The sequence below is a fragment of the Somniosus microcephalus genome, chromosome 27, assembly GCF_052327205.1.
Source record: "Somniosus microcephalus isolate GS21.2 chromosome 27, FLI_Smic_1.0, whole genome shotgun sequence".
Classification (NCBI taxonomy): domain Eukaryota; kingdom Metazoa; phylum Chordata; class Chondrichthyes; order Squaliformes; family Somniosidae; genus Somniosus; species Somniosus microcephalus.
This window is the reverse complement of record NC_141013.1, coordinates 16808191-16833639: the sequence shown is the minus strand read 5'-3', so window position 1 is coordinate 16833639 and position 25449 is coordinate 16808191. Positions and strand designations below refer to the sequence as shown.

Genomic DNA, 25449 nt, shown 5'->3' with positions numbered 1-25449 from the left:
CAGTCTGCATTTCACAAATATCTTCCCCTTCCTTGTTTATGTGCCTGAAGTTTGATCATTTGAATAATGCGATATCATGAATTATAAACAATTCACTGGTCTGTCCTGACTCCCTCAGCATCAGATACATAGAAACATAGAAACATAGAAGATAGGAGCAGGAGTAGGCCATTCGGCCCCTCGAGCCTGCTCCGCCATTCAATGAGATCATGGCTGATCATCCAAACTCAGTACCCTGTCCCTTCCTTCTCCCCATACCCCTTGATCCCTTTAGCCTTAAGAAATATGTCTAACTCCTTCTTGAATATATTTATAGAAATATATTTATACCCACTGCCTGCAGCTTTAGGTAAAATTATGCATCTGTGATGAGCCTTGGAATGTTTTCCTACGTTAAAGGTGCTATATAAATGCAAGTTGTTGTTGTTGTTAGATATCTTCTATCTACTACATCAGGTACTCTTTCATCAGAATTCGTGTTGCCCTTGGAGGCGGGGTTGTTATGAGGCCCTGCAAGCGAGGAAAATACACGTTATGATGTATTTGTACCCGAGCCACCCTAGGCACAAAGGACATCTGTCTTTCCCTGGCATCCAGCGTTGCTAAGGGCATTGGAGGAAGGCATTTCATATTTCAAAGCTCAGTTTCTCATAGAACGATCAATTGCTGTGTGGAAACCAATCTACGTATTTGAAAATGAGGTACTTAAATTTTTTGCTTAATAACTTGGAAGGCACAGCTATCCCACTTACTGGTCCAACCCCTCCCCCACACACACCCTACTATTCCCTTGTGAAAAGCTGGAACTATTGAAAAAGCCTCAGTAAATCCGGCTCTTGTATCGACCGTGGTCATTCTCATTGGTATCCTGACAATGTGACAGAGAGAACATCCCTGGAGGCTTCACACAACCAAACTTGGTTTTACTTCTTCAATTGAAAAATAAACTAATGATTCTTTCCTTCATTTTGTTTCTGTGCAGCGATGTGAGTGTAGATGATGAACCCCCGTGCCCAGAGGAGATAGATTATTACACCGACAACTGCACCGAGGAAGATGATGACCCCATTGACCTTGCCACCGAGCTCAACGCGAGCTCTGAGGATGAACTCGAGGTTGATAAGAAGTGATTGTCCATTACAGAATCTGGGAATGGATACCCAACCTTGGGTACAAGATCTACGGCTCCAGGGCCATTCCTTACACCCGTGGTATCAATCACACAGAAATTGGGAACAGAACAAAAACCTTGTGAACGCAGTTTGGCTCTCATTCTCCCGAGACGGTCTGGACATTATCTGCACTAACTGCTTCAGTTGTGATGATGTTAGGATGTTGCTCAGTGTTTTGCTATTCTTGAATTCCTAATTATATTGCAAAATACTGCTTATCACCATATTCCAGCTGTACTTCGAGGCCCCACAAATCTCTGGGGAATAACAAACCCATCACTCCTTAGCCTACCCTGCCAAAGTGTGTGGTGCCAGGGGGCAGGGCCTGTATGAGCGGGACTTTAGCACTTATGGGGGCGCATCTACAGTGCTCCCCCCTCGTCTGTAGCTCCTGGAAACTGGGGAGAAAGCTAACCAACTTGGGGAAGGAAGCTGGCCAACTTGGGGAAGGATGCTGGCCAACTTGGGGAAGGATGCTGGCCAACTTGGGGAAGGATGCTGGCCAACTTGGGGAAGGATGCCGGGTAAATTATGGCCCAAGCAGCTCTAGTTTAGACTGCTTTAAAACAAAATTTCAAAAGTTACTGACCTCTCCCATTTTCAGTGACCCTGCCTGGACTCCTAGGTGAGCCTCACTTCTGTGTTCCTGTGCCAATGCTATGATGGGTTTCTGACTGAGGGTCTTAGGGACTCCCTGCCCTGCTTCTGATCCCCCTTATGTCGACGGTCGTGTACGGGTGGGCATCACTGAAACATGGGCCCAAGGCTGAGCCTCCTATTGAGGTCCTAGCCGAGTTGTGGTTGTTCTGGAAGACTTCTGCTGGCCTTACAGTGGAAGTCCGCCGGAACAGCTGTAGGTATTAGGGCCAGGGAATGTATGATGGCCCATAGTGGCTTAATGTAAATAAATCACAAGCTGGGGTTGGGGGTACAGCCTGAGGGGTGCGTGGCCTATTTGGGTGATTCATTTGGAATTCAGTTTTCCATAAACCATTGATTCGATAATATCAGAAACAATCATTTAACACCGACCCTGCAGACTGGTCAGCAGAGTTTAACTACCCCATAATCTTGATAAAGGGAGTCCTCAACGCAAGTGCTGATGCCTCTCACTCACTCCTTGCACCCTGTGTTTTATATTATAGATCCTCTTCCTCCTGTGCCTGTGGAAGGAAATCACCACAAGTTTGCACCCAGGTCCAGCTCTAGATCAGAGGATGAACCTGTAACTTGTGGTTCAAGCCCCACTCCAGGACTTGAGCACATAATCTAGGCTGACACTTCAGTAATTAGAGGTGCAATCTTTTGTTAAACTAACCTCCCACCTACCTCTTTAGGTGGTTGTAAAATATCCAATGGCATCCTATCAAAGAAGAACAGTGAGTTTTCCTGGACAACAATCATCTCAAAACGGAGTATGCAGTCATTCATCTCATTGCTATTTGTGGGAGTGCAATTCAGCAGCTCTAATGTATGATTTTTGTGCTGAGTGTGCAGTGTTATGGCCCTAAATGTAATTTAACCAGTTCCCATTCGGTCAGTTGATGCACACTGGGATATAATACAATAGCAAAATGCTGCGGATGCTGGAAATCTGAAATAACAACAGAAAATGCTGGAAAAACTCAGCAGGCCAGGCAACATCCGTGGAGAGAGAAATAGTCAACGTTTCAGGTCGAAACCTGACGAAGGGTTTCGACCTGAAACATTGACTCTGTTTCTCTCTCCATGGATGTTGCCTGGCCTGCTGAGTTTTTCCAGCGTTTTCTGTTGTTATATTGGGATATAGTCTGATTGATTTTCCTACTTCAAACTGGTTAAGAGGAGGTGGCAACATGTTTACACCCTAAGGCGTTGTTGTTACATAGTTGTTCAAGTTTGAGTCTTAGAGCTGTCAGTCTGCCTGGGTTTGGTGTTTTACCAGGCCCTGAACAGAGGGTTGGATGTAGAGGTTAGGGAAACGATGGTATTTAATGAGGGCCTATCCTGGATCTTCCAGCTTTAACTCTGTCCTTCTGGTCAATCAATTACAAATCATCATTTCACATACCCATGGACTAGGTATGTAAACCTAAACAGTCCCTCATGTAGCTGTATTGTAGCTCATTGCAAAACCCCAGGGTGCAACGTGTCCACAGTAGACACTGTCCTGATATCAGTGACTGAAGGAGCCACCAAGCATCCCCTGATTTCACAGATATAAAACTACCATTATGTACTTCTGGCCGGAGTTTGAAGTTCAAGTAGCTGAGGTTTTGGCAATTGCAACTGGAGGCAATTGTAGGGAAAGTTTACTGAGGAGCCACCCAAGAGCTGAGTTTGTAAATTTTAACTCAACGTGGGGTGGGAGAGGCGTGAGCAGTGGGGGGCAGAGGGGGTGCGAGTGTGAAACGCACTCACTGGCCTAAGTTTCAGGCCTGGGCTTTTTTTACTTTGGGGCCTCATTTAAATGCTGCCAACCCACTACCTGCCTGGAATAAGCAAGAAGAGGGTGTGGAGCGGTTGCTTGCAGGCAGAGATCGGGCAGCCCTTGGCCATCCGTTGCTTTCCAAGTCAGTAGTGGGGAGGTTTTTTTTCAGGCTCTAGCAGCAGTGAAAAGGAAGGGGGCGTCCGGGCAAGGAAGGCTGTAAATTTCCTTACGGCCAAGAGGATCCACAAAGGAAATGTTTTGACTTAGCTGGAGGGCCTCTTTGTTTTCCTACCAGCCCTCCATTTGTTTCACCCTGGCAGAGAGGCAATGGCAGCTCCCTCGCTCAAGCTCCTGTTAAAATGTCAGCAGGGCCCTATTGACATAATCGAACCACTCTCTCCCCACCCCCGGACTTGCATAAATTTATGAGGTTCTCACCTATAGAACCCTACAGTTAATATGAGAGATGGTGTGAAAGGGTTGAATTCTGAGCACGTAAGTAACCTGTGGTTTTTATCTGCCCTCTGCCCGGTTTCCCCCTGGGCTAAAACCAACCCCTTTGGCATCTACGGTGGAGCCCATTATTGAGTCTGTTATCGTGTGCAGCAGTTGATGGCAATCAAATAACCGTCAAACTAACCCACAAGCCCCTCCCTGCATGAAAAAGGCTTCATTGTGGCAGATACTTTGGTGGGGGGTGGGTGGGGTGGCGGATCCTGGTGAATGTATACTGTATGCTCACTGTGGCTTTAATGTCCTTTCCGGAAAGGAGCACCAAAAACTGCACAGTTTCTAACAGCGATATAACCAATGCTTTGCACAAATCTATCATTACTTCTTTATACTTGCACTCTATGCTCCTGTTTATAAAACCCAAAATGCTGTTGGCCTTTTTTATGGCAATATCTACCTGCATTTGCACTTTCTGAAAATTAGGCATTTGAACTCCCGAGGTCTCCGTTCATCCATACCCTTCAGCATCTTTCATTGAGCGTCTACTCCCATTCCTCAGTTTCCCTCTCAAAGTGTATTATCTCACACAGAGTTGTGAGACTGTAGAATTTACTTCCAGGGTTAGTGGATGAGGCAGTAACCATGTCAACATTCAAGATTAGATTGGATAGGTGGATGAAGGAAAACTGGTTGAATGGAAATGGGGACAAAGTGGCTAAATGCGTTGAAAACTATTTTCTCACGTGGACGGTAAACGCCAACATAGATTGGTTGAGCTAAAAGCTCTATTTTCATGTTATGACCTCTACACATTGCATCTTCCACATCTCTGCCCATTCCACTAATTCAAATTCAAATTCAAATCGCTTTATTGGCATGATAAGGTACATCTTATGTTGCCAAAGCATCAAAATACATTTATGGTTCAACACATAAACGCAGTTCTATTCATACATTGTATAAACAGGTATATCCCTGAGTGTATAAATATACATTCGCCTTGTTTATATATACTCTTTTCTTAGTTTACTGGTTGTCCCTCTGTTCATGGCAAGCTGTAACATAGTGTGCCGCCAGTGTTACACAGCTTCTCTCCTCCCCCAGTAGGAATGGGAGTTTTTGGTTGTCATTCAGATTTCTGAATTCAGGGCATATTTGTGAGAATTTTTGGTAGAAATTCTCCCTGATGCCCTGATATTTTCCACAGGCTGTGAGGAAGTGCATCTCTGTCTCTACTACTCCCTGACTGCAGTGAGCGCATATCCTGTCTTCTCTTGGCAGCCTGGTCTGCCTGCGTCTGCCTGTGTCTGCCTTTTTCGATCGCTAGGCTATGTTCGCTAACCTCTCTGTCTTCCTGAGGTCTCACAGTCCTCCTCATTGTTTGCCAAACTCCCTACTTTTGTGTCATCAGCTCATATCAATGTTGCACTCCCTATGCCTAAGTCCAAATCATCTATATATACCGAGAACAAAAATGGACCTAGCAGTGTCCCTCTGGAGTACGCCACTTCCAACCCTTCTTCAATCTGAACAACACCTAACCCTAACTTTTTATATCCTGTCCATCAACCAAATTTCTATTCATAAGCCGAGATCTTTGTAATAAGCTTTGTGTAAACCACCTTATTGAAAGTCTTCTAAAAATCTATATGCACTACATCTACTGAATTCACTTTATCTAATCATCACTTCTTCAAAAAACTTTGTTAATGTGTCAAACGCAGCGTGCATTTAACAAATCTGTGCTGGCTGTCTAAATGTTTACTAATTTTCTCTTGAATTATAGAATCAAGCAATTTGACAACAACTGACATTAGACCAAGTAATCTGTAGTTACCTAGTTTATACATGTCACCTTTCTTGAACAAAGGCCTTACATTGTATATCCTCCAGCCTCCCAGTACAATTTGCATATCTAATCAGGATTGAAAAATTGTGATCAGAGCCTTAGCTATCTGACTGACTGACTTCCATCAGTAGGCCAGGGTGCATGCAGTTAGGGCCTAGTGACTTGTTCACCTTGAGTTCTGCTACTTTTTTCAGTACCAATTCCTTTTCTACTTATCATTAACAGCTGTTCCATGCCATTCTCTAGTCGAGTCCACCTCTATTCTCTCTTCCACCATCGTTTGTAAAAGCTGACACAGAATACTTATTTAATGTCCCCAAATTTCCTCAGAGCCTTGGGCAGAGTTCTGGTGTAAACATAGAAACATAGAAGATAGGAGCAGGAGTAGGCCATTCGGCCCCTCGAGCCTGTTCCGCCATTTAATGAGATCATGGCTGATCATCCAAATTCAGTACCCTGTCCCTGCTTTCTCCCCATATCCCTTGATCCCTTTAGCCTTAAGAAATATATCTAACTCCTTCTTGAATATATTTAATAAGTTGGCCTTCTGTGGTAGAGAATTCCACAGGTTCACCATTCTCTGGGTGAAGAAATTCCTCCTCATCTCAGTCCTAAATGACTTACCCCTTATCCTTAGACTGTGTAAAAGGAGTGGAAGAGGATAGGCGGGGTGGGAATTTTGGCAGGACCTAGAAACATTGGGTCTACACCCTGAAGAGCCAAGACTGGGAATTCCCCGCTGGGGGTGGTTGGAAGTTCAATCAGCTGCCTTGAAGGCCGACATCCAGAAGGAAGCAGGTCTAGTGTGATGGTGTCACCTGCTGGATTTCCTGCAGCATCTACCTCCCTTTCCCCAAGTGACCTGGACTCTGGCAATATGCTGGCATCCAGGTCAATGGAGTGGCGGAGGTGGGGCCCACAGCAGTATCTGGCTCTTGGACTACAGCACCCTGTAAGAGCAAAAGCAGCAGTATTTCGATTGGCCCTCCGACACAGCTGCTCACCTCACCCACTGCTGTATTTTTAAAATCGGGCTGCGGCCTCAGTGCTTGGTGACTTTCCTGCACTGTGCTCTGCTGCACCATCTTCGATCAGGTGGCCAATATGCATCCACACTGGCATCGGTGCAGGCTAGATTTATTTAGATAGCGTGACCCCATGCCGACCTCAGATACTTTGGTGCGGTCAAAAGTGCAGGTCACTGGTGGATCGCCATCTCCGTTCTGCCACCGTCATAGTGGTGGAATGATGGGTATTCGGGCCTACTCTCGCTGTCGTACCCTTCATCCTTGGGCAACATGGACCACTTTCCATACCTCGGGAGCCTACTGTCAACAAGGGCAGACGTCGATGACGAAGTCCAACACTGCCTTCAGTGTGCCAGTGCAGCCTTTGGTCGCCTGAGGAAGAGAGTGTTTGAAGGCCAGGACCTCAAACCCGGCATCAAGCTCATGGTCTGCAGAGCAGCAGTGATACCCGCCCTCCTGTATGCCTCAGAGACATGGACCATGTACAGCAGGCACCTCAAAGCACTGGAGGGGTACCACCAATGCTGCCTCCACAAGATCCTGCAAATCTATTGGCAGGATAGGCACACCAATGTCAGTGTTCCCGCTCAGGCCAACATCCCCAGCATCGAAGCTTTGACCATGCTCGATCAGCTCCGATGGACGGGTCACATCGTCCGCATGCCCGATACGAGACTCCCAAAACAAGCGCTCTACTTGGAGCTCCGGCACGGCAAGAGAGCCCCAGGTGGGCAGAGGAAACACTTCAAGGACACCCTCAAAGCCTCCTTGAAAAAGTGTAACATCCCCACTGACACTTGGGAATCCCTGGCCCAAGACCGCACAAAGTGGAGAAGCATCCGGGAAGGCGCCAAATACCTCGAGTCTCTTTGCCGGGAGCAAGCGGAAGCCAAGTGCAAACAGCGGAAGGAGCGCACGTCAACCCAAGCACCCCACCCACCCGCCCCTTCAAACACTGTCTGCCCCACCTGTGACAGAGACTGTAGGTCCCGCATTGGACTCATCAGTCACCTGAGAACTCATTTTTCATGTGGAAGCAAGTCATCCTCGGTTCTGAAGGATTGCCTAAGAGAGAGAGACCCTTCATCCTCCACAACTAGATGTCCCATCATCCATCAGCAATCTCTTTAACTATTTTACTTTTTATATGCTATAACAGCACTTACTATTTTCTTTTGGATTGTCTGCTAGCCTTTGTTCATGTTTCCTTTTAGCCCTTCTAATATTTTTCACCTCGCCTCTATAATTTCTATATTCCTTTTGATTTATTATGGTATTATTAGCTATAGTTTTATCAGATGTCTCTTTAACATTCAATTTGCTTTTAATCTCTACATTTCCACAGAGCGCTATTATTTGCTGCACCTCCTTATCATCTTATAGGAGTATATTTATTTTGCACTTCGTCCATCTCACATTTGAAGATTCCCTATTGCTGATCTGTTGTCCTGTTTTCTAACTATTCTGCCCCTGGAGAGACTTTACACATTCAAGGAGCTGGATACATGTGGAGACTGATGACACTGGAAGAAATGTGGACAGGTTAAGTAGATAGGCTGAGGAATGGCAGCTGGATTGTAATGTGGATAAATTATTGGTAATAAACATTGGACTTGAAACAGGAAATGTTTGTACATGTTTGTACGGGTGTCAATTAGCAAAGGATGAAAGGGTAAGAGTCAGTCACTGACAGTATCTAGTCAGTGTGAAACTGCTCACAGCTGTGCTAATTATACAGTGGGACAGACCCAAGACCGTTTGAGTGTGAACTGAAGCTGGTTATTATAAGCCTGTGTAATTTGCTGGTTGGAAGGATTGCAATGCACAATTTTGGATGTCTTCTGTTTTAAATGGACATTGATGCAGTGGAAAGAGTTAAGAGAAGAGCCTGGTAATATTGATCTTAACAGCTGTGGACATTTACCAGGTTTAAGAGGTTTTCCGGTAAGGATGTGATGGGCTATCACAGCACCAGGTTTGTTATAGAACACTCACAGTAATGTATTTTATTGGAAATTGCAATAAAATCTTTTAAACAAACCAACCAGCACATTTAGGCCTTCCCTCCTGCTCTACACATTTCGGTTTGTCTTTATTCCTGTTCTGTGAACTTCTCAAACAAACCTTCCATAGACCCACCAAAGAGGTCTTTGTTCCTGTCATTTATCTAATAATTTCCAGTAAGCTTCTTTGATGCTGACCCTTCTTGTCACTTCCCTTTCTCTTTAATTTTTGTTTCCTGTTCTCTTTTTCAATCAACTTCTCCAAATCCTCTTGTGAATTTTTCCTAATTTTTCACATCCATTTTTAAACCATTTATTGCATCAACCAATCCCGTAAATGTTTGGACTGAACCAATCACAAACTGATTCACAGAGGGCAATAATGCCATCTCCTGCCAGACTAATGTAACTACAGTACATGAAACAACTTCCAGTTTTAGCAGCCTCCAAAAGCAGGGGCACTGTCCACTGTCAGAGTGTGGGGACGAGGTGATCATTTTGGGCAACTGGGAGGTGAAGTGGCTTCTGAGACCTTGGTTCAAATCCAGCCCTGATTGCTGGGATGCAATCTGCTGGCAGTCAGGGGCCCACATAAGATGAGTTTGGGATGCCTTCAACGCATTTCCTTCTGGTTGTCAGTTCCAAAATGGCACAAAGTTGGCTATTTCCCTCAAAGTGTCCTCAGGCTGGCTTTTTTGAGGTAGAGATCTGAGCAAGACACTTTTGGGTGGGCGTAGAAGGAGAGTGCCAGCATTAACTGAGAGAGAGTGGGGAAAGAAAGTGTCAGGATTAACAGAGGGGGGAGAATCCCAGTTTGAACTTGGTGGGGGTGGGGGGGAAGGAGTGCCAGATTGAACTGAGGAAGAAGTGGCAGGATGAACCAGGAGGGGAGAGTGGCCTAGATCTTTTTCTCGAGTTGCACCAGCTCCCCAGTAAAACTTCAGGTTGACTTGGGTAAGAAACAGAGCAGGAGCTGATCTATTGACTCCTTGCTCACCCTGGTCGCTTCCGGGCTTCCCTGCCCATATATTGGTAGCTACAGGAAACTTTCGTTTAACCGGAGGTTAAAAGTCCGGAAAGCTCTATCTACTGGCAAAATTCAGGAGCCGTTTTCTATAAGTTTTTTTAGTTCTCGTTGCTTTTTTTTTCCCAGTCAGGCTCTGCAAGGTCTGTAGCTAAGCAACAGCTTCAGCTAGAGACGCTTGCAGCTGCAGCTGACTGTTTTGAAGCTGTTGCTAAGCAACAGGGTTTGTTGATTCACACGGAGCTGAAAAGCTCTGTATGTTTTAACATTGCCGCTGGTTTATACGGCAGTTTTGATCTAACGGCACCAGCTCGGTCCCGTCAGTGCCAGATACCAGAAAGTTTCCTGTCTATTATAATAATAAGCAAATGAGCAAAATGCATCTTCCAACATATTACCTGTCATTTGCGTCATAGCAACACTAGATACAAGGGCTTCCTGTTAATCCATGGCACCCAACATTGCTACGAAGATTTAAAATGTAATAGGAAAAAAGTTGTGAATTTTGAACATTAAAATTTTAATCAGCAGCTTAGAGGCTGTCACAACATTACACTGCGGCAACCCTTTTAGGTCTGCTGCATCTAGTCTCCACTCCTGCTCCAGGCAGACTCTCCAGCAGAGGCCCGGGTGATTGCAAAAATCATTCAAATGATTCTGAGGCAATAAAATAGGCTTGTGTCAGAGGTGACTGTGTGACATGGGCAGAAATCCTTCAATGCCAAATATATGCCTCAATTTTGCTTAAAAGGAAAATCCAGGCCAGTGTATCTGTGGAAGGGTAGGAGGCTGGATAGAGTGGACCTGAACGGGGTCCTGAGGGAGTAGTGTAGTTCTGTGAACTGGAGTGGGGGCATGGGAAGTGGGAGAGTGATCGTTGAGGTAACGTTTGGAGGAGTGACAATACATTAAATATTTTCAAGAAGGAGTTAGATATATTTCTTAAGGCTAAGGGGATCAAGGGGTATGGGGAGAAGGCAGGGACAGGGTACTGAATTTGAATGATCAGCCATGATCGCATTGAACAGCGGAGCAGGCTCGAGGGGCCGAATGGCCTACTCCTGCTCCTATCTTCTATGTTTCTATGTTTCCCTGGTTTTTTTGAAGATTAAAAATCTATGAATTGGAAAATAAGCGATTAAAATTAACCAGAACGCATTATTTTTAATATAAAAATTCAATATTTTCTAGGAGAGCATGCCCTCAGACCTTCCTAGAGTAGAACCTGCAATTCTGCACCTTCATTATTTATATTTTCCCCTTCAGGCTTTCATTCCTCAAATATGTGAAGGAATGTTGTGTATACCTGCACCTTAAATGACCAGCCCAGGTAACTACTTGGTTTCATATCTCAAAGGCTTATGGTCTAGCCGTTCTTGCGTTCTAAGCTTCTTGGGGGCTGGCCAGCTTTTCTGAAATTGTTGGTCAGCTTTTGCCAGGTTTCGAGATTGGCATATATGTGGAATATAACCGATGTGGAAGTGCTTAATGAGTGTAGAAAGTGAAGCAACCTTTTTGGGTTTTTTGAAAATCCAAACCCATTGCTATTTGTGTATCATTAGAACAAGTAATTTCTTATCGCATGACACCCCACAACAAATCCTGTCAACCTTTACGCTGACGACACCCAGCTCTACCTCACTACCTCTTCTCTCGACCCCTCCACGGTGTCTAAGTTGTCAGACTGCTTGTCCGACATCCAGTTCTGGATGAGTAAAAATTTTCTCCAATTAAATATTGGGAAGACCGAAGCCATTGTTTTTAGTCCCTGCCACAAACTCCTTTCCCTAGCCACTGACTCCATCCCTCTCCCTAACATCTGTCTGAAGCTGAACCACACTGTTCACAACCTTGGTGTCATATTTTGACCCTGAAATGAGCTTCCGACCACATATCCGCAGCATAACAAAGACTGCCTACTTCCACCTCCGTAACATCGCCCGTGTCCGCCCTTGCCTCAGCTCATCCGCTGCTGAAACCCTCATCCATGACTTTGTTACCTCTAGACTTGACTATTCCAACACACTCCTGGCTGGCTTCCCACATTCTACCCTACGTAAACTTGAGGTGATCCAAAGCTAGGCTGCCCGAGTCCTAACTTGCATCAAGTCCCGTTCACCCATCACCCCTGTGCTCGCTGACCTACATTGGCTCCCGGTTAAGCAACGCCTCGATTTCAAAATTCTCATCCTTGTTTTCAAATCCCTCCATGGCCTTGCCCCTTTCTATCTCTGTAATTTCTTCCAGCCCCACAACCCCCCGAGATATCTGCGCTCCTCTAATTCTGCCCTCTTGAGGATCCCTGATTATAATCGCTCAACCTTTGGTGGCCATGCCTTCACAGAATCACAGAATCACAGAAACCGCACAGTGCAGATAGAGGCCATTTCGGCCTCTGTTGCCTAGGCCCTAAGCTCCGGAATTCCCTGCCTAAACCTATCTGCCTCGCTGCCTCTCTTTCCTCCTTTAAGAGGCTCCTTAAAACCTACCTCTACCTGCCCTAGTTTATCCTTATGTGGATTGGTGTCAAATTTTTTGTCTTAAAATACTCCTGTGCAGTGCCTTGGGACGTTTTACTACGTTAAAGGCGCTAAATAAATACAAGTTGTTGTTGTTGTTGTAGCCCTAAAATCTAGGCTGACACTCCAGTGCAGCACCGAGGGAGTGCTGTACTGTCGGAGGTGCCGTCTTTCGGATGAGATGTTAAACCGAGGCCCCGTCTGCTCTCTCAGGTGGATGTAAAAGATCCCATGGCACTATTTCGATGAAGAGCAGGGGAGTTCTCCCCGGTGTCCTGGCCAATATTTATCCCTCAACCAACATCACTAAAACAGATTACCTGGTCATCATAATTTCTGTTTGAGGGAGCTGGCAGTATGCAAATTGGCTGCCGCGTTTCCTACATTACAACAGTGACTCCACTTCAAAAAGAAAATTGGCTGTAAAGCGCTTTGGGACATCCAGTGGCCGTGAAAGGCGTTATATAAGTGCAAGTCTTTCTTTCTTTCTATAGCTCAGTTATCTGCCAAAGTACTGCAATTTTGCTTAAAGCATTGACCAACCAGTGGCTATCGGGGAGGAGGATGGGGCAGAATGAAGGTAATGTCTCTTTGGTTTCAGGGTGGCTCCAGAATGACTCATTGTGATGGAAGCTTGGAACCAAGTCAATCCTCTATGGCAGATCCGATGCCTGTACCAGGCAGGTCCACAGTATTGCAGAGCACTGTCGGTGATTGCCGGAGATTGCAGGGATAGGTCAGTCACTGGAAGCTGGGATTCTTCTCACTCGGTTCCAGATAACCCTGCAAGCCAATGCCCTAATGGGTAGGTTGGTCATAACTGGACAAGCAGCAGGAAGCTTACCATAGTTCTGTGCTGGAACAATACATGGTTTTAGCTGGTTAAAATCCAGCAGTACCCAGGCCTTGGCTCTGCCAACTTGCACCAAAGTTCTCTGGAGTTAGGTAAATGAGTTGTGTAACTATAGCGAGAGAATGTGCACTCTCTATCCTGCAAACAGAAATTATCTGTGTGTGTGTGTGTTGAAGACACAGTAGCTTGGTGCAAAGACTCAAATGTGGTGATGGGTTCCACTTATATCTGACATCTAGCTAACCAAAAGATTGCTAAACGCTCCAGAGACAGTGGCGATGCTAAGATGTAGAGAGACAGACAGAAAGATAGAACCAGACAGAAAAGATACAGATAAACAAATGCAAAAAGGCAAGAGATGGAGACAGAGAGCTGATTTAATGAGACCTTTGAAGTCTAGCCTGAAGGGCCCAACGATTTGGAATTTATTTTGACTCATTATGTCATTTAAAGAAAATGCACAATTTCCTTCATGCACTCAGTGAAAACCCAAGAGTTTTGGTCAATATGCACACATCTTAAGGGTAATATTCACAGAAATCACAGAAATCACAGAAACCCCACAGTGCAGATAGAGGCCATTTCGGCCCATCGAGCCTGCACCGACACATATCCCACCCGATCCCTGTAACCCCTACACCAACACATATCCCACCCTATCCCCGTAACCCCACGTATTTAATCCCCCTAACACTAAGGGTCAATTTATCATAGCCAATCAACCTAACCCGCACATCTTTGGACTGTGGGAGGAAACCAGAGCACCCGGAGAAAACCCACGCAAACACGGGGCGAATGTGCAAACTCCACACAGACAGTCACCCGAGGCCGGATTCGAACCCGGGTCCCTGGCGCTGTGAGGCAACAGTGCTAGCCACTATGCCACTGTGCTGCCATTGATGAATAAATTATGATAAATTGAAAGAACACCAATAAATCTAATCTACCACCCCCAGGGAAATGAGAGGGGCCTTTGTAGGAGCTAATTTACCCTTTTGGGAAAGGGAAAGATGAGTTCCCCTGATCAAGGACTAGCTAATTAACTGTAAGTGAACCGGAAGCCAGCACTAATGAGAGGCAGTAACTCGTTACTGACACTGCTCGGGACCAGTGTGCCATTACACATGGGACACACGGCACAACAGGTGGTACCACCCTTGTGAGAGAATGCTTCAGCGACTTAAGAAAATTACTGGCACAATAGGGCCAATTTTCCAACAATCTGGATCTCTGTCCCTTTTTCCTGACCTTGCGCCCAGGTAATGCTCAGTTCCCCAGGCACAAGGGCCAGGAAGTTCTAGGAGAGATATTCTTAAATGTTAGGAGACTAATTCCCAAACCAATTTCAACCCATCACCATGGCAGCAATGATTCCTGGCTCTACCAACTCTGCTCCCCCACCCCCCCCCCCCCACACCATCCCAGTTATTCCAGCTGTCATCACTCCCCTGGTTCCTCAGACTGTTGTCTCTATCCCAGTCTTACTTGCATTCTTTCTCCCACTCCCTAGTTCCTCTGCATCTCTTCCCTCCTACTGGCCCTTCTACCCCTTGGCTCGTCTGGCTCTCCTCCCTCCAGTTCTCTTCCCCCCAACTCTTCTGCCACTTGCTCCTCCATAAATAAGCAAATTGCCAAACACTTGCTATGAAGACAGTACTTCTTTAATGAGATTGGATATAATAGTGAAACTAAGACATTAACCATGAACCTGCATTGTCATCGGCTGCAGACGACCCCAATTCCACCTTCACAGCCTCACTAAAGAAACCACCCAGATCTCTTAGGCTCAGGAGGTGGACCGCAGGGATGTAGAGGTTGCTTGTAAACCTTCAATTCTGGCTCTCGGAGGAACTGAGACAAAGCAACTGAATATTACAAAGAACATTCAGTCTGTAAACCTCCAACACTGATGCTTCAGCTGCAGGTGTTCCAATTTCTTCGGCTTCCTAATGCTCGTCCAAATCACAGTTTGACTCAGCCTGCTCAACATTTTGTTTTTACAAAAGAGACTGTGGCTCCGACAGCGTGGGTACATGAGTTTACAGGCATGTGTTCCTCCTGCTGACACAGTGCAGCTGGTACCTCTTCTGTATCTCACCCTCCTACAGATTGGACCCTTACTGTTACTGTGTCTGACTCAAGCTCTATACCATCAGCAATCTCAGAGCTAAAACTGTATCCTGATGAAATTAAAGCAGAGCATTCAATCAGAGAGAGAAAAGTGACCCCAGCTCTGCTGGTCAGGGCACCTGCTCCAATCATCTTTGCACCTTTCCGACTGATGCTGGTCTGTGCAATGATAAAATAAAGTAATTAACAGACCTGTTGATGAGTCACGCCTGTCTATATATGGAGGGACTGAGAGTGAGCCGGTTACGATTGCGATAAATACAAACTAAACCCACCCTTCTGGAGCGCTGCGAGTTTCTAAGGCCGTGATTTTGCCAGCGCTCAGAGAGCGGGTTTGGAGGCGGGTCAGCTGTTAAATTCAAAATGATTGACGGTGGGTTGCAAACCCGCCGCGAACCCGCCTCCATGTGAGTTTCCAAAGTGTCGGGTCTGCGATTTCAGAAAAGACCCGATACCAAGAGACATTTAATATACTTAACTGCTTGTTAAGTGCTTGTTACCTGCTATTTTGCCAGCCTTTTTCTATTTTGCCACATTTTCAACAGGTTTCATGTCGTTCGCAGATCACGTCAGGTAAGTATGTCGAGAGTTCCAACGAGCTGAATAGTTCACAGCTGCAACTGCAGTATAAAAACTAAACTCTCACATCTGTTCACTTTCAAATGTCAGAGCTTGCTGATTTCATGATTTGGAAGACACATTTGATCTGTATTGAGGCTGTAAGTAAGTGTGTGTTGTAAACTATATGCACTGTCACCTCCTTGGAATAACCTCTCTCCCCATTGACTGACTGCTTATAACATCTCATCCTCAACTGCCATATATAACAGCAGAATGGGAACAATTTATACTCTCCCACCTTGGTCCTCAAGATCTGAAGAGAATCATTCACAGCAGCAGCAGAACCAGGCAGACCAGCAGCACCAACAACAAGAGCACCAACCTTCTCAACCACCTGATGCTGCACAGGGCAGAGGGCATCAGCGCAGGGTTGCACCGCGCCAGAGGAGATACTCCCAACACAGGGTTTACAGGCAGAGGATGAGCTTCCTCAACATGACTAAGCAGCAGTGCCAAAGGAGGCTGAGACTTTCATGAGAGGTAGTCGCTAGACATTTGCCCAATGCTCGATCAGGACCTGCAGCCCAGAGGAGCGGGTGGACACGCCTTACCAGTGGCTGTCAAAGTCACCACTGCCCTCAACTTCTTTGCGTCCAGGTCCTTCCAGGGATCAGCAGCAGACATTAGCGGCATCTCCCAGTCGGCCACCCACAGATGCATCATGCAGGTTACCGATGCCCTCTTTGCCAAGTCCCCCAATTACATCCACTTCTCCACTGGTGAGGCAAGTGTTACCAAGCGGGTGCTAGGCTTTGTCAATCTGTCTGGCTTCCTACGGGTGCAGGGTGTCATCAACTGCACACATGTGGCCATCAGGGCACCCCATCAGAACCCAGCAGTATTTGTCAACCACAAGGGCTTCCACTCCCTTAACGTGCAGCTGGTGTGCAACCATAGGAAGAGCATCATGCGTGTGTGCATCAAGTTCCCTGGCCGCTGACATGACTCTTACATCCTGCGCCAGTCCACTGTCCCTCAGCTTTCACTCCGCCAAACAAACTTTCCGGCTGGCTGCTTGGAGATAAGGGCTATCCCCTGAAAATGTGACTAATGACACTATTGAGGAGGCCATCAAACGAGTCTGAGGAGCGTGACAATCAAAGCCACATTTCCACCAGAAGTGTCATAGAGCAAACAATAGGATTGCTCAAAATGCGCCTCAGATGCCTGGACAGATCTGGTGGAGGCCTACAGTATGCAACGGCCAGGGTCTCGAGAATCATCGTTGTCTGCTGTGCCCTGCACAACATCGTACTGCAGCGAGGATTAGCACTGGATGAGGAACAAGGCGCAGAGCGCACATCCTCTTCAGAGGAGGAGGAGCAGAATGAGGTTCCAGATGAAGAAGACCTGGAGAAGGCGGCTGACCCAGTGCGACCAGCACGCGAGCACATTGCTGCCCGTGATACCAGGGAGGGCCTAATCAATGCCAGATTCACCTAACTTTATGCAGCACAGACATGTGGCTACCACATCCACATGAAGGTTGGCATCACCCCACTTCAACACCATAGAGCATCTCTACAATGAACTGTGCATTCCTTGCACTGTCACCACCATTGCTGGACATAAAAGGCACCCTCACCTTTCACTGTTCCACTTCAAATTGTGAGCACACATATGGCAACAAATTTAAACATTCACACAACATTACTTTATTACAACAAAATAAAAGAACAGAAACTTAACATTGATTTAAAGCAAAACACCCAAGTGACTATCCTTGTGACTATTTTTGTGGGAGCTTTCTTTTTCGTGTGCTTCTACGTGGTGCTACCCCTGTGGCTTCACCAGATGTAGAGGCAGCCTGCTCACTTCCCTGCTGCGCCTGCTTAGACACCTTTGGCGGTCGCCCTCTGGGTCTTGGAGCCTGTGAGGGCCCCGCCAAAGTCTGCTCCTTCTGCGGCTGTGCAGGGGCAGACTCGGCCATCACTGTTCAGGGAGGCACCTGGGGCTCTGACCGAGGGGTTGGCAATTCTATGTCCCCTCCCACCGTCATCCCTCTCATGGGCTACCCGCACTTCTCTGCTAGCAAGTAGCTGGAGAGCACCTTCCTGCACTTCAGTGGGGCCATGAGGACCCGTATCTGTACTGACATTCCTCATAACAAGGACATCCATGAACCTCTGGTTTCACTCCTCGATAGATGCCCATCTATCCTCCATAGATGACCATCTATTTAGAAGTGTTACCATGTTCTCCTGAGTCTGGCGATTTATGTCCTCCATGGAGGTTGCCATCCTTTCCAAGGTGGGACCTACATTTGCCAGTGCGACGCCATGGCATTGCTCATATTTGAGATGGACTCCTCCATTCTCTGCACACTCACAGTCACCGTGCAACAGAGCCTTCTGCACCTGTTCCTGAAGCTCCAGGACCGCTCTCTTTCTGGATGGCCCCCGAGGCTCAACATCTACATGCAGCTGAGCAGAGCTAGGAGCGTCCTGCGGCCTCTGATGCGGACTCTCCACTGCTGTCCCTGTCTCCACCATCTGCTCTTGCTCACTTGTGACTTGTGATGCACCAGGTGACAGCACTACTCTATCTCGCATAGTACCCACCGAGGTGTGCGTCTCGTTTCTGCTGATGCTGCTCCCTCAGAGGATGCAGCATCCTCTGAGGAGTCCTCCTGCTCTTCCTCCTGGACAGTAGGGAGGGGGGCTCTTGATGGTCCTGTGGGAGAGTAAAGACATGAGTTACACATGTGATATGTAGATTGCAGACACATCCCATTGTGCACATGATGAGCATTCAATTTTTATTGACATCAGATCCCATTTGAGTCACTCATTAATGCCAAGTAAGATGGATGGAAAATTATTCTGTCACCAGGTTCTACTCCCCCTCTCCGCCCCCTACTTCAAGCTGGTCAACTGATCCCGCAATGTCGAGAGCGGCCTTCTCAGCATGGGTGAGCTGAGCCAACGATGGTGGTCCTCCTGTTCTCTCCCTCCCTCTTATTGTGGGCTCTCTTTTCCTGAAATGAGGGAAAGAAGTGCAGTTTTAGTCAGAGTGATGGAATGTGTAAAGAATGGAGAGGATAGATGTTTAGAGGGAGACTATGATGGAGTGGGGTGCCAATACCAAGTTTCCTCCTTTTCAGTTGTTAGTTGTTGTCATTGTATAACATTGAGGGTGAGTGTAAGGAGTGTATAGTGTACACCGCCTTCAGTGTGCCAGTGCAGCCTTCGGTCGCCTGAGGAAGAGAGTGTTTCAAGACCAGGACCTCAAACCCAGCACTAAGCTCATGGTCTACAGAGCAGCAGTGATACCCGCCCTGCTGTATGCCTCAGAGACATGGACCATGTACAGCAGGCACCTCAAAGCACTGGAGAGGTACCACCAACGATGCCTCCGCAAGATCCTGCAAATCCATTGGCAGGATAGGCGCATCAATGCTCAGGCCAACATCCCCAGCATCGAAGCTTTGACCACGCTCAATCAGCTCCGGTGGACGGGTCACATTGTCCGCATGCCCGATTCGAGGCTCCCAAAACAAGCGCTCTACTCGGAGCTCCGGCACAGCAAGAAAGCCCCAGGTGGGCAGAGGAAATGCTTCAAGGACACCGTCAAAGCCTCCTTGAAAAAGTGTAACATCCCCACCGACACCTGGGAATCCCTGGCCCAAGACCGCACAAAGTGGAGGAGAAGCATCCGGGAAGGCGCTGAACACCTCGAGTCTCTTCGCCAGGAGCAGCGGAAGCCAAGCGCAGGCAGCACATGTAGCGCACGTCAACCCAAGCACCCCACCCACCCGCCCCCTTCAACCACTGTCTGCCCCACCTGTGACAGAGACTGTAGGTCCCGCATTGGACTCATCAGTCACCTGCAAACTCATTTTTAATGTGGAAGCAAGTCATCCTCGGTTCCGAGGGACTGCCTAAGAAGGGAAGAGTGTAAGGAGTGTATAGTAAGATGGGGATGTGATTCTGTACATAGGGAGAGAGGGATGGGTGATGGTGCAAGGGATGTTGGGGTGAGTTAGAATGTGCAGGACTACGGTTGGCAATGCAGAGTGATGGGGATGTGATGGCAGGCACAGCAGAATTAAGGTAAGTGTGCTTTTACACTCACTTTTCCTGAACGCAGGAGATCATTAAACCTCTTCCTACATTGGACCCAGGTGCGAGTAAACACACACCTTGCATTTACCTCCTCAGCTATTTGCAGCCAGGCTGCCTTTGTCTGGTGAGGAGGTTTCTTCCTTCCATCCCCAGGGAATAGTACCTCCCTGCGTCCTCTGACTCCCTCCACAAGAACATGGAGGGAGTCATCATTGAAGCGTGGAGCAGCCTTTGGTCTCTCTGCAGTCATCATTCAAAGCACCAGCACTCATGAGCATCCAAACCGAAGTGAGAACAAATGGGGACATGGCCCCCTTAAATACACCGGCTGCAAACGCGTCATCAGTGGAGCTCAGCAGACCCGCACCTAGCGATTAGGCTGGGTAACGCGCACGGCGGGCTTAGCAAGCCCAATCAATGGAAAATTGTTTGCGCAGAGCGGCTGGAGCCAAGAGCGGGACCGGAACCGGAACCCGCCAACTACCTCTCCCGCCGCGAACCCGCCTCCGCTAGGAAAATCCAGCCCGAAGTCTCTGTCCACGCATTACAGGCTGTGCAAAGAAAGATTCTGTTTGCTCCGGTGCCCCACGGTTATCCCATTTCCTTTGCTTTGTTCCCAGGAACTATGGATTCCCCAGGTGTACAGCAGAGGAAAATCAGCCCGTCAGGCCAGTAAAACCACAGATAAAGTTATCATTGTTAAACCTAGAAAAAAGCCTGATAACCTCCCCAGTGATCCTTGGAGGCAACTGATTGCGAGCCTGGAGTTAAACCAAGCCCAGAATAAAACAGAAATAACAGCTGGCATTGTGCAACGTATTAATTGAAAAATAGTCTCTTTAAAAAAAAAACACAGAAAAACTTTAATCAGAAAGTAGTTAAAAACGAGTAAAACTAACAGCTGCTCCCAAACATGCCTGTCTATTTCTCTCGGGGTCCTCCCCCTTTTCACTCTCTTAGGGTCTCCCTTTCTCTCGTGGGGCTGGATTTCCTTATGCCTGAGGAGGGTTAGGCTGCACTTTCTGCCTGCACCCTGTCCCCATTTTCCTGGGTTTGGGACCATTACGCATGCAGGGTGGGCTCCAGGAGGAATCTTTGCCCTGAAGAAGGAACCTACCACTGCCAATGAGGATACAGCAGCGCCCACGGCAGCATCATGAAGATGTGTCAGTAAAGGGGGCAAAAGTGCCACAGAGAACTTTTCAATGAAGGGCTCAGACTGGATCTACTATGAGTGGCATAACAGAGGAAAGTTCGATCCAATCCATGGTCTGTCTCTGGGTTTCCCTCTGTCTCTCGTACCTCTGTAAGCGGTTTTTGATCCTAGCCCAATTGCTAGACGGACGGTTCAAATCGCCCCCGCCTTACGAAAGTTCTATACCCGGGAATTATTATTCAGAGTGTAAATGAAATAAGTCATGGACAGGAATGCTTCAGTGAAAAATCAAACTTATATTTATTTGGTCTAACATACACTGGCTAAAACATGCACTCCTAAACGAAATCACTGTCTCTGTGGAGAATAAAATCCAGGTTACAAACATACATACATACAGTACAAAACTGGGGACTATAACAAGCAGTAATTCCCTTGTTGCTATGGTGGACTCTAACTCCACCCCTACCAACGAATTACCCAGTCGCATAAACCCCTTCGCCTGGCTGAACCAGACGAAGCTCCCACCCTCGGAATAGCCCAAAAACTTCACTTCTGAGAAAACTCTGAGCCCTTACAGCTCACGGGTTACCGGCTTGGGACACTCGAGACTATGCTTACCCCCATACACGGTTGGTTTCAATCGCTCCGCTCAGCGGCTTCTCTGGTACTTCTTGTTAGGTCGATCTTGTTGGAGCGGGGAGCAAGAGAGAGCGAGAATGGTGGAAAAGAATCTGGCCTAGAAATTCATTATAGCCACTTTTGGGGCGGTAAAGTCGGGCGGCCGCTAAAGTTTGCGCCCGGCGCAAATTCGAGGCCACATCGCCGATATTCATTAGCTTCGCCTTAAGAGTTTGCTCGAGCGCTAAAACTGGCGATGCACGGCTCTCTTTAGGCGCTAAGCCGGAGGTGCTGAGCGATACCGCCGAGGCCGGACGCAGCGCAGGTGCGGCCATTTCTTGATTGACAGCAGACACCCTGGCGCCGGCCAGCTCTTAAGGGAGAAGGGTCGACTTGGTCTGCTGCCACGCCCTGGACACTGGAGCCCTCCAGCTAGGCCTGAACACTGCTGCTGGACCCAAATAGCGCCTCAAAGTATGGAGAAGGCCCGTGAACGAGCGCAGCGCTTCTCAGAGCATGATCTGAGGGTGCTGGTTAGCGCTGTGGAGAAGAGACGCCATATTTTGTTCCCAGACAATGGGAGGAAGCCGCCGTCCCGCGTCTACCGGAGAGCCTGGAGGCATGTCACCACCAGGGTGACATCCAACAGTGAGGTCCCCAGGAGCGCTGTACAATGCCGCAAGAAGCTAAATGACCTCGCCAGGATTGTCAGGGTGAGTACCCTTTCCAGTGTCCTCCTCATCCTTGCATGTACACCTCACATTATGGGCAAAGGGACCTGAAAGCCCTAATGGCCAGCCCTCATGCAGCAGCTATGGGACAGTCATGAACATCAATTGCACATTGTGCACTTAACACACTGGCCAGGCTATTCGACCATGGGAGACAGTGCACACAAGATCAGGGCTACACACTGCACTTAGAAGCCGTCCTTTCTCTTGCAGGCCAAGCTGGCCAATAATAAGAGGAGCCGGACTGTGACCGGGGGAGGCGGACCCCAGATCCAGCCGCTCACCGAGCTGCAACAGCGCGTGGAGCGCATCATGGGTGCCCGGGTGATTGGCCCCGTTGCATCTGGAGATGCCGACCCTGTTCTGGGCACCAATGGTAAGGACATCACCTTTTGGACCTCTCTCGTCCCACTAGCGCATCAGATCTACATCCTGTCCGACCAATGCGCTGAATGCCACCACTCATGCATCCCTCGCTGACGCCCTCTCCTCACTCTAAAGCTACTCTTGTGCCTTCCTGCTTTCAGATGGTGAGGAGCAGGTCCCTGAAGTTGCCAGTGACAGCCCCTCAGAAGAGGAGGAGGAGGAGGAGCAAGAGGAAGGCGGCCCATCAGGGGAACCCTCAGCCGCGGCAAGCCATGCCACTGTAGGGGAGACGTCTTCCCTGGAGGGGAGTGTGGGGGAAGTGTCGGAGGGGAGTGTAGCTCCTGGGACCAGCGGCCTGCAGAAATGCGGGAGGGGGTGGAAGCTCAGCGGCCTTCTCCCCAGAGGGGGGAAGGGTCGGAGGGGAGTCCAATTGCTGGGCCCAGCGGCGTCCAGCAACGCAGGAAGGGTCGGCCAGTTCGGCGGCCTTCTCCCCAGAGGGAGAGTCCGGCCTCCAGTCCGGAGATGGTCAACGCCGAGGAGATGCGCCGCCTCGAGGACATGTCCGCGGACTCGGAGCGCCGGCACACGGAGCTCATGGGGGTAGTGGGACGGATGGCTGAGGCCATCGAGTCCCTGTCTCGGAGTGTCACCGAATTCGGGGCCTCTCTGGCAGCGACTGGCCAGGTGATCAGTGGTGCCGTGCAGTCACTGGCTGCTCTAATGCGGTCACAGAACAGGGCAACACGGGCACTCACTGCTGCCACACTCGCTGTGTCAGCCCGGCATCGCCAGGGCACCCGGCGCGCTGCAGCAGCACAGCGGTCTGTCCCTCGGCAGATTGCTGCGCATGCTGCAATGCTGGCCCGGGTGAGTGCCAGTGTCTCAGCGACCAGCGACCGCCTGCCATCCGCCAGCTTGCCCCCATTCCTCCAGCCGCCACTGCCACTCCCCCAATGGAGCTGCCACGAGCTGCTGCAGTGACTGATGCTGGCCAGCCACAGCTGCAGCATTCACCAGCCGGCCCCTCGAGGGCCAGACCTCGTCTAGGCCGACCCCCAAGGGCATCTGCCGTCACGACATGTGCCCCTCAGGAGCCTTCCCCCAGCCTTGCAGCAGCCACTGGCCTCACTTTGAGGAGGAGCAGCAGGGCGTGCAGGGGCCGCCAAAGTTTGCAGAAGGCATCGCCCTCGCGGGACACAAAGTAGAGGGTGTGTCCAAATGTTGTTTTTTTTGGAATGGTTGTTTTTTGAAAGCTGAGGATGAGGCCATTTTTGTTTACATCTTTTGTTAATCCTCCCCAGGTTGTGGGAGTGAGTCATGTGTGTGAGTGTTTTTTGGGGGTTTCGTGTGTTCTTGGTTTTTATGTGGGAAGGGCCCTGAGTTTGTACAATAAACCATTTTATTTATTCACATTGTCCATGTTTGATCTTTGAAGTGTTTGTTGCCTTAACCGGCTGAGGGCTTGCGGAGTGGCTGCAATCATGTTCTTTCATTGGCACAAGCCATTCCCTGACAGGGGGCCTAGAAGTGACGTTCAATAAGCCGCCGACGGGCGGCCCTTGGACCTTCTGCCTCCCTCCTGGGCTGGTACTCCTCGTCCTCCTCCTCCTCATGCTCCTCCTGCTCCTGCTCCTGAGGTGGTGGTCCAACGTGAGGTGACAGTGCCTGAGTCCTGCGGATAGCCAGGTTGTGCAGCATGCAGCAAATGACGACGAATTGGGAGACTCGCTCCTGCGAATACTGTAGGGCTCCCCCGGAGTGATCCAGACAGCGGAACCGTTGCTTCAGGACGCCGATTGTTTGTTCGATGAGGTTCCTGGTCGCTTGATGGCTCTCGTTGTATGCCTCTTCAGCAGGGGTCGTGGGCGCGCGGAGCGGGGTCATGAGCCAGGTACACAAAGGATAGCCTTTGTCCCCGATAAGCCATCCTCTTGGGTGAGGCTGTGCCTGGAACATGTCAGCCACAGTTGTCTGTCGCAGGATAAAGGCATCGTGGCTGCTGCCTGGAAAGCGGGCATTGACAGTTAGGATGCGCTGCCTGTGGTCACACACCAGCTGTACGTTGAGGGAATGGTAGCCCTTCCGGTTGCGGTAATCCTCGGCATGCTCCAGAGGTGCCCGCAAAGCCACATGCATGCAGTCAATGGCGCCCTGCACCATGGGGAAGCCCGCTATTCTTGCAAATCCCACTGCACGCTGCTGCTGCTTGTCCAGGGTCATGGGGAAGGAGATGAATTGACGTCTCCTTCTGAAAAGGGCATTGTTCACCTGGCGGATGCAGCAATGCACGGCGAGCTGGGAGATGTTAGCGATGTCCCCAGCAGCGGATTGGAAGGAGCCGGTGGCATAGAAGTTCAGAGCCACCGTCACCTTCACTGCCACCGACAGAGACGTCCTGCGCATCAGCTGTGGACGCAGATCTCTGTGAAGCAGCTGGCAGATGTCTGCA

At 48.7% G+C, this 25449-nt stretch overlaps 1 protein-coding gene across 3 annotated transcripts in view; it reads left to right on the top strand.

The window, feature by feature from the left end:
• The window catches only part of agbl1 (AGBL carboxypeptidase 1), a 268365-nt gene extending 243957 nt beyond the window's left edge, over positions 1-24408 (top strand). For all 3 annotated transcript variants that reach the window (XM_085968576.1, XM_085968575.1, XM_085968577.1), the window contains one exon: positions 983-24408. In XM_085968576.1, coding sequence (XP_085824702.1) covers positions 983-1130 — 148 coding nt within the window. In that variant the 3' untranslated portion in view covers positions 1131-24408. The remainder of the gene's footprint in view (positions 1-982) is intronic.
• Positions 24409-25449: the final 1041 nt, after the last annotated feature.